Here is a 9807-nt window from a genome sequence, read left to right as displayed (position 1 = left end):
ATCCGAATTGGGTGGGAGGCCGCCCCCCTTTCCTTCCCTCTCTCTCCCTCTTCCTTCTTCTCCTACTCCTACTAGGAAGGGGGGAAACCTACTCCTACTGGGAGTAGGACTCCCCCCCCTTTGGGTGCGCCCTATGAGGGCCGGCCCTCCCCTCCTCCACTCCTTTATATACGGGGGAGGGGGCATCCCATAGACACGGAAGTTGATTGTTTAGCCGTGTGCGGTGCCCCCCTCCACAGAATTCCACCTCGTTCATATCGTTGTACTGCTTAGGCGAAGCCCTGCGTTGGTAACTTCATCATCACCGTTATCGCGCCGTCGTGCTAACGAAACTCTCCCTCGGCCTCAACTGGATCAACAATACGAGGGACGTCACCGAGCTGAACATGTGCAGATCGCGGAGGTGCCGTATGTTCGCAGGTTGGATCGCAAAGACGTTCGACTACATCAACCGCATTTCATAACGCTTCCGCTTTCAGTCTACGAGGGTACGTAGACATACTCTCCCCCTCTCGTTGCTATGCATCTCCTAGATAGATCTTGCGTGATCGTAGGAATTTTTTTGAAATACTGCGTTCCCCAATACTCCCGGTCCGAAAAACCTAAATTTGCATCTTAATTTGATCTAACATAATGCATTTCTCTGCTTTTTCAATAACATTGGATACATAAGATATCACCAAATCTTTGCTAGAATAGCAAGACCAAAGAAAACAAGAACCACAAGTATGCATTTTAGAAGATTTCCAACTTCCATAACTGCTCCCACTAGTTGGATTAATATCTTCTCCATGCATTCATTGTTTATCTGCGGATTCTTGGTTTTGCATTCTTCTTTCTTCATCTTTGGTTCGAAAGAAGTAGACATTGCTTCCCCTCTAGTTGCACATGTAGCCGCATCATTGCCTTCGATTCTTCTAAGGAGTGCGTCAATGTCTATTAAGTTTCTTCCTATCAATGTATTCGCCTTCCCAAAACCAAAATGAGCATCCATCCTCCTACACACATGAATGAGCGTTCGAAATGAGTTACCGCAATTGAACCAAAGAATGAGCTATCAAAAATGAGCTACCGCAAGTGCACGTACCCCGTCATTTTCGCATTTGAAGAACACCCATCCGGGGTGCTTCGGCGTGCCCGAAGTTAGCCGCAACACTGTCCGCGTGCAGTCGTCGCACTGTATGAGCGACATCGGCGAGCCACAGAGCCGTTGCGCGAGCGCCGAGCCCGGTGGACGGCCGGACGAATCCATGCCCGCAAATCGTCGGTGGCATTGGGAGGACGAACCTGTACCTGCATGCGGTGATGCGCCCTTGTCGGGGCTACGAGAGGTGCTTCCCGACCACTCCATCGCTTGGCGCAGCCACCAGCGGCCGGAAAAGCCAAATCCGGCGGCCCGCAATGAAGGTCCGCAGATCCGCAAATCCGGCGGTCCGCCAGCGCAGGGGGGAGAGAGGGGAGCCTCGTGCGTGTGGCCGCCTTTCCGCGAGCTCCTGCCGGCTTCTTTCGCCGGAATCTTGGGCGACGGCCTGGCGGCGGCGCGAGGGGGGATGGGAGGCGGTTGGTGGGGGAAAGTGTGGGCTGAAATGTCCCCCCACTAACCACTTCTCGCTTATATGCAGGGCACCGCAGCGGCGAGGGGGAAACCCACGAATACGCGGGTTGGGCCTGAGATTTTGCCACGCCCCTCAAAATTGTTTGCGGGCCGGGGCGGGATGCGGGGTCTAATCGGGCAGGTTTTTCCGCCTCGACCTGCATTTTAACAGTTATTTTACGGGTCGGGGCGGGATGCGGAGTCTACTAGATTTGCTCTGATAGCTCCCGAGGCAAGCCAGCTTTGCTGCGTGTGCATTTTGCCGCCAGCCATAGACATCTGCCAGCTGAAATACCGATTTCAGAAATATACTGGTTTCAGATCTCTTCATAACTTATAGGCATTTCAGGTATCATGAACATGTTTTAGAATGTCATGTGTAGAAAGTAAATACTAATAAAAAAGAGGATTAATTATCTATCGATAGTCCTTTTTACTGTTATATGACTAAGGATTTTTTTTTTCAATCCACACGGGAAAATATATTGCTCCAGCGATTCTCAAAGTATATTGTCTACCATGGTTTTAATCAACCTGTTGTCAAACCGATTGCATATATTGTTTGCCATGGTTTTATTCTCCACTTGATCAAAAAAATCATTCATTCTCCATTAAAATCGAAATATGAACCTAATCAATCTCGCAAGACAACTCAGTACGCTGAATAAATCAAGATTAACACAAGCACAAATACAAAGCCGGACAGTCTACCAAAAATTAATGACAACGATGGGAGAGGACTGAGATTGACGCACCTGTGGTGTCATCGATGGAACAAAGAGAGTCCTGAAGTCTGGGATGTTGGCCTTCCACGCATCCTCATACGTCTGCTACGCGCCTACGCCTCATGCTGACGCCACTGCCTTGCCTTGGATCAGCCGACGAGCGTGGTGGTGCCGAGCATGACCCGCCACAGCATGATGTTGATGACGAAGCCGTCGCGCCGATGAGCACCATGTAGTTGCGCCGCGAACTGCAGCCAAGTCTTCCCGGTACTGCGCCACAACGCCGTGCTGAAGAAACGAGGGGAGGAGGTGGGAGGGTAAGGGAGGAGGGGGGAGCGAAGGGCACCACCGGCGGCAGGGGGCGCAGAAACACATGTAGGTGCAGACGGCAGCGTCCAGCCATGCGAGGCGTGGGGCGGCGGGCGGAGGGCCGCGGGGAAGATTTTCGTTCCTGAGATGCAAGGTGGGGGATCGTCCGCATCCACTTTTTCCTTTTTAACGAGGGATGAAGATACGCGGGGGCGATCAATAATAATAAAATAAAGGCGAAAGAAAGGAAACCAAATATTTGATCGATCGATCGCTTGGTAACAATACGAAGCGAAACGACAATGTACGATTATAGGAAAGGTAACAATCGATGCGTTAATTCGCAAAAAAAAACGATCGATGCATTAGAAAAGTTAGGATTTTGAATTGATTTTCATGAAAATAAGGTTTTATTGTTTGATAATGTGATATCTACCTGCCTGTTTGTGATGTGTCTGGTTGAGAAAGTTTGCGAATGATAAGAATATTATTTGAAGGATGAAAAAATCAACATGAGGATATGAAGATGGAAGGTGAGACAAAAAAATCAGACGAAAACAACCGTGAAGACTATTCTACCAACTCAGATATTAGGAGTAGAGATATAGAACGGAGGGAGTAGTTACAAGGATTAAAAGAATAAGTATATGGTAGATTTGATTGTAACAGAAAAGTAAAAATAATGAATTGGAATAAGGGTTTGATCAAGGTTGAAATAATATAGGCGACAAGGCATCCCCCTATCGTGCCTGGAATGTCTGCGCAAAGACATCTAGCGGCTCAGAAACTTCTAGACTTTGTATATTTAGCAAACCAGAAGAACTAAACATGTAAAGAAAAATAAAAGGAAAGATCTATTAGCTATGATCTAGGCCGTACAATTGAGAATGGACGACCAACACGAGGGTATGTTGGGCCGACCTCCCCTATATAAATGGCATGCCAGCAGTCGCCTCCACCCACACAATATTTGGTCCAATTAGTGCCAACCAATGGACACCAATATGCTTGCGGGGCCAGGCGTCGCCCACTTAGACATGTAGCATCGCCCGGACTACAGCGGTGTCGATCAACTACAACTTAGATTCCGCCCACTCAACCATGGGAAAGAAGCGGTGCACGACGCACATCCCGATGGTGCATGTCGACCTCACGCTCAGACTTGGGCCTGTGCAGGGCCTAGGTGGAGCTGAGGGGTCCAATGTCGCCATCTCTCGCATGGCGGGTTGCCTTGGGATTGCACCGGCCATCCAAGACCGTGCCAAGGAGGTGTTCAGGAAGATGGAGAAGGATAGGGCATGGCCGCCGGTTCTCAGCAAGACCAACCACCGAAATAATGATCTGCTATACGCAGCGTGCCTCGCCATTGCATGCCGTAGTGAGGGCTCACCGCGGTCGATCAATGAGCTAGCTTCGGCAACAGCTGAAGGCTCGGCGGCAAGAAGGGAAACCGCAAAGCTAACCGCGCGCATCAGGAAGCACCTCGGGGAGGAGGGCGTCGGGCTGACGGGCGTCGGTGTGGTGCGTGCATCGAACTATTTGTGCCACTTTGGTAAGCAACTTGGTATGAGTGGTCGGGAAGTCGCATCGGCTAAGGAGGCGGCGAGACGGCTGGAGGAGGACGACCTTGGCATGCGAAACACCGGCGAGTCCATAGCGGCGGGCATCGTGTGCATGGTCCTAGAGCATGGCGATGACAATAGGCCCGTCGTCAGTGATGTGGCAAAGGTCACCGGCGTGTCAATGCATACCATCCAGGTGGTGTGCAAGAAGTTGCGCCCGCATGCCGAGATGCTATTTGAATGAAGGATGGTGTGCCATGGTTTCTTTCTCTGTCCCTATTCTCATGGAGATCTGTATTGTACCTTGTTTGTCCGAAAATACAAGTCTTAGGGACTTGTATGCGTTTGTTGTAAGATTTTATGTCTTTCCTTCATTTTGTCTGTGATAATACTTGTTTGGTTAGTTAATCGGAGCTCGATAGAGATGATTTCTAAATTATCAATTAACTCATCGATGTGAATCTTTTTTTGTTTCGTGCTATTTCTGGGCATTTATTACTTCCCTTGATGCATATCATAGGTCCAATGTATTAGGAAACAAATATTGTTTCCCGTAAAAAAGGAAACAAATGTTGTGAGATCGCGACAAGGAGAAATCGCCAACTTCGTTTCATCAATATTGCCAGCTTCATCTTGCCAAAAAAGAATTATCAGTTTTAGAAGGTAGAGAAAAAAGAGATGGGCCTACTGATGAGTGATATTTTTACACTAATTTCACGTTTGTTTAAACCAAGATATTTCATTTAAAAAGAAATATCCGCTCTGATATTGGTACTAATGACTAATGAATGCAAAGGATTCCACAAATCCTTCTCTTTGATATGTTTCCATAAGAAATGGACTAAAAAGAGAAGAAATCATGTGTGCAAATGGAATGGAAGGAGAATGAAGGAAGAAGGAATCAACAGGAGCTGTTTCTACGAAGATAGAGCAAAAGACAACGTTCCATACAGTGTCAAAAAAAGTCTTATATCTTTATATAGGGGGAGTATTTTGTTTTTTCAAAAACGTCTTACACAACCATCTTTATTGCATTATTCAACAAGGTCTTACAAAATAAATATATAGATCAATCTAAAGCCACTTTTCTGGTGAAAAGTGGCGCCCTACTTACAAGTTGATGATGTGCCCAATACCATGGCTGAGGCGCTACGAGGGAGGTGACACGGCAGCCCCTGGTGCGGATCCGAGCGGCCTGAAGTATACGTCAATGGACGTGGGGTTCCCCACTAGAGAACTCGCTGCCACCGGGTGGGGGCAAGAGCACGAGGATGGGACGACACGCCTCGCCGCCACCTTCCTGGGAGCAGTGAGGAGATGGGCGGAATGGAAGGGTCCTACAGCGGCGCTGGTAGGGGTTTCCTTGCCGCCGCCAGGGGAGGTGATGCGAGGGTCGCCAGAGGGTTGGCTCGCCTCCTTAATTGAGATATGGAGGCCCTTTGCTCACATAGGGAGTATAAAGCAATAAAAAATACAATTGCAACAAGAAACCAAACATTCACCATAGACTGCAGAATTATTGCAACATTTCTTCCACATATACACACTGGTGGAATCATTGCAACTGCCTTCCACGTATACACACTGTTAGGAGGTTAAAACAGCCAATGCACAAGTCACCTTATATCACTCAAGATCGCCAAGGACTCGGGACACCAAGACCCACCTATCTCTCCTTACCCTAGGACATAAAAGTCCATGCCACTCATTTTCTGTACATTTCACACGAAATAGGCGATCTCTTTGTCTTCATAATTTTATTGGTTCCATCACAATCCAAGGCATTCAAGTACTAATCTCTAGGAGTAACAGTGTCCTGGACTAGGGGGTGCTAACCACGTCGGTTCCTCCATAATGGGCCGGACTGAGGACCCTTGGATCATCAACAAGTGGGCCCTTCCATAATGCTTGCACTTAGTACTTCCATCGATATCTTCAATGAGATGGTCCGCGTGGGGAGAGCACATGCCTGAAGACTACTATCAAGTTTGCTCGTGTCATGGTGCGGGTGTTTGGAGCAGAGTATATGAGAGAACCAAATGTGCAGGACACAGAAAATTTCCTGGCTATTGGAGAGGCCAGAGGATTTCCGTGAATGCTCTGATCAATTGTTGCATGCATTGGCAATGGAAGAACTGCATCAAAGGTTTACAGGGAATGTATCAAGGTCACACCAAAAAGGCCACCATCATACTAGGAGTGACATCACATGACTTATGGATTTGGCATGCTTTTTTTGGAGTGTCGGGTTCTCACATTGACATCAACATGCTTCAACAATCTCCCATGTTCAAGAGGCTTTGTAATGGGGAATGGCCGTCGTGCAACTACACTGTCAACGGCCGTGACTACAATATGAGAGACTATCTTGCTAATGGTATCTATTCTCAGTGGACGGCGTTTGTGAAGACCATATTCAGTAACGAAATAGCCGAAGGAAATGCAATACTGGAAGGAGATCGTATTGTGCTTTTTGGGCAGTACCAACATCACGTTTGAAACTAGTGAGGCAATGGAACGTTCTACGTATGTAGATCCCCACTTGTAGCAACAAAGTTGTTGAAAAAGGAGTCGCAACATACAAATCCAACTGTAAGCAACATACAAAGAGAAGTGCTCTCTCTCGGTATCAAAATATAAGATAGTGTAAAAGAAAACCTACCATTTTCCTGTTTCAACCCTAAAAATAACACAATCATGCAGCCAAGACCTTAACATTTTGCTGTGAACACCCTAAAGTTTTCATTTTCTTGCAAACAAGGACAAAATTTTGACAAGTCGTGGGAGTTTTCGATAGAAATTTTGAAAATATGTTATTCCCTTCGATCCAAATTAATGGTTGCTGCTTTAGTACAACTCTGTATAGTACAAGTCGACATGTATGTTTGCAAAAAAATCATAAGTTAAAAAATCAATTGACATTGAAATTACAGAGTCTGAACAACGAGTTCACACTATAAGGAAGAGGAATAATATGCATTTCAGTCAGGATGAATGAATTTACCAAAAAAAAAAGGAGTAAACTTGGTAGGATATGGACGTCGAAAGAAAGCAGAATCATCATATGACAGTCAATATTTGAATCCACATATCAGAAATAAAAGGAACATGCTTCAGGCAATGTGTGAAACTGATGAAGCAGAGGTGCAAAGGAAGTTTAACAAAAGATCTGATTTTGCTAGCTCGGAAAGTGATCAGTTGAATAGTAAGAATAAGAAGATTAAAAAAAAGACATCACCATAGATCTGTAGAAGTATCTAACAGCATGGATATTAATCGGAGACAAAGCTCAGATGATAGCAGTTTTACCTCTGACAATGAAAGTTTGGAGCAGAGGAGGTTCACAAAATTCTGTAACAGGAAGAAGTGGTATGCTGTCGAAGAAAACAAACTACACACGAGTTGGCATTTACAAGTCAGACCTGAAAGCAATTACTAGATCTGCATCCTCCTATGCTTTTTTTTCTATTTCCCTGTTGCTTACTCCACTAGCTACAGAATTAGTTACACATTAGTAGGAGAGTTCCTTCACACCGTTGCAAAGTAGCTTGGCTCTAGGAAATTTGCATAGCATCTTTACTTTAATCCCCACGGAGTACTTCGACATCCGTTGTTTGTGTGCGAAGATTGCCGCTATATTAAGTTATTAACAATTGATCAGAATCAAAGCAAGAATTTCGAGCCAGATTTAATCAAAGCAACATGTATGTCATGGACAGGCTGCACAAGATGGAGAGAGGGAGCTTCTTTGTGTAACGGACGAGGAAAGGAGGGCGGAGGCAGCACCACTTCCTTCCGCTGAGGCCGCCGTCATTCCTGTTGAGTATATTGATTATTAGGAAAGAGGAGATAAATTAAGATTTGTTTTGGCTTGTCTTGTACTTTAAGTTAATTATTGTATTTATATATATATATGTCCACGAGGCTTAAGCAATATAATGAATTATTCCACCAAATCTCTCTCGCCCTTCTAATATGGTATCGGTTTTCGGGTTCTAAACCCTAGCCACCCGTCGCTTCCGCTACCTGCACCGCCCCAGGGCGGTCGGCCTTCACGACCTCCACCGGGGGCCGCGCCGCCCGTACCTAGGATTCATCCGTCGGTCGTGTCGACCGACTGTCCTAAAGAGTCATTTTCCAATTTTTTATCTGGGTTTTTCTCTCTCGTCGGTCGTTTTGATCGGCGTTTACTTTTTGGTTTTCCGATCCACTTGATCGGTTGGCGTCGCCCACCGCCACCGTCGACCCCCATGCGCCTCTACTCCGACGCCGGCGCGACCGGCCGGTCGACCTCTTCACCGACCCGGCGGCCTCGCACGACAGGCGGTCCCTCACGATCATCGTCCGCGCGTCTGCCCGCCAGTCGCCCCGACCGGGCGGCCTCACGCGATGTGGCGGCCCATCACGGCCGTCATCCGTGCACCGGCCCCGCCCGTCGATCTACGCTGGTCGTCATCGCCTTGCTCCGACCGGGACACCTGCATCGCCCCGACCCGATGGCCTCGCGCCATGCGACGGCCAATCATAGTCGTCGTTCGCACGTCAGCTCGCCCATTGATCCATGTCACCCGCCTCCGTCGCGTTTGCACGGCGGCTCGACGGTCTACCTCGCCGGCCTCGTCCTCAGCTGCGTCCGGACGACTGCGTCAAGCTCGTCGGATGCCTCAACTCGGGCATCGCTGCTCCGTTGGTCGCTCGGGCCTCCCTGCCCGGGCGTCGACGCTGCTTTGGCAGCCCGGGTGTCGGTGCTGACACGCTCGTCCGCACGACGTCCCACGCCGTCCGTCGTCGCCGGCCTCATCCCGGACTCCGTCGGCACCACGCCTTCACCGAGCGGCGTCCCCGACCTCGCGCGCGATCGGCTTGATCACTCGCTCGCCCCACGATCCGTCCCATCTACGCCGCGCGACGAATCTGGCCCGTCGGTTGCGCGTGCCTCCGCAAGTCCCGTAAAGATTGTCCCCGAGTTCAGCGCGCCCTTCCGCCGATCGAGCAACGGGCTGCCGCTGCATCGCCCCATCGGGCCGCAGCACCGCCGCCCATGTGGTTCTCCTCGCGGCTACATCGACTCGCGCGTCGCCGCTACGTCACCCCTACGGGCCGTAGTGTCGCGATACGCGGTCCCAGCCTCCTCCTCGAGGTCGTCCCCATGGTTGCACCAACCCGCGCTCCGCCGCTGCACCGCCCTTTGGGCCTTAGCGCCGCGGCCTGTGGTCCCTGCCGTCGCCCCGACCTGCCCGCCGCCACTGCGTCGCCCCTTCGGGCCGTAGTGTCGGGGCCCGTGGTCCACTCCGCCGTCATCGCGGGTCGACCTCCCGTGGTATGTGTCACACCGTCTCCCTTGGCGCGGGAACGCCACCGTCCGTGCGGGTCTTTGTCACGCTGTCAGGGTTCTTTGCCTACTTCGAGCACCGCCGCCGTGCTCCTAACCTAGTTGTTGCTGCCGCCGTTAGGTCGCCGCCGCCGCTACCCCCATAGCCGCCGCCCGTCCACCTCCTTTTCCTTCGCCCAGCACCAGCTTGTCGCCAGCGTCGTCATCATCTTCCCCGACCACTTCGTCTACTCCGAGCACCGTTGGTGACATCGGCCTCATGCCGATTGGCGCCACAATCGTCGT

General features: G+C 49.6%; 1 protein-coding gene across 1 annotated transcript; it reads left to right on the top strand.

The window, feature by feature from the left end:
* Positions 1 to 3729: 3729 nt before the first annotated feature.
* On the top strand, positions 3730 to 4434 carry LOC119355203 (transcription initiation factor IIB-2-like). The gene is made up of 2 exons (XM_037621988.1): positions 3730 to 3811; positions 3983 to 4434. Exons 1-2 carry the CDS (start codon positions 3730 to 3732, stop codon positions 4432 to 4434), a joined length of 534 nt encoding a protein of 177 aa, XP_037477885.1.
* Positions 4435 to 9807: the final 5373 nt, after the last annotated feature.

The sequence above is a fragment of the Triticum dicoccoides genome, chromosome 1A (genome assembly GCF_002162155.2).
Source record: "Triticum dicoccoides isolate Atlit2015 ecotype Zavitan chromosome 1A, WEW_v2.0, whole genome shotgun sequence".
NCBI classification, from domain to species: Eukaryota; Viridiplantae; Streptophyta; class Magnoliopsida; order Poales; family Poaceae; genus Triticum; species Triticum dicoccoides.
This window is presented reverse-complemented; position numbering and strand designations above follow the sequence as displayed.

Bases quoted from the DNA above. Each gene is read 5' to 3' on its own strand.
- LOC119355203 (XM_037621988.1), top strand. From the start codon at position 3,730: ATGGGAAAGAAGCGGTGCACGACGCACATCCCGATGGTGCATGTCGAC. The intron at 3,812-3,982 runs GTGGAGCTGAGG...TGCTATACGCAG, and splicing joins TGGGCCTGTGCAGGGCCTAG to CGTGCCTCGCCATTGCATGC.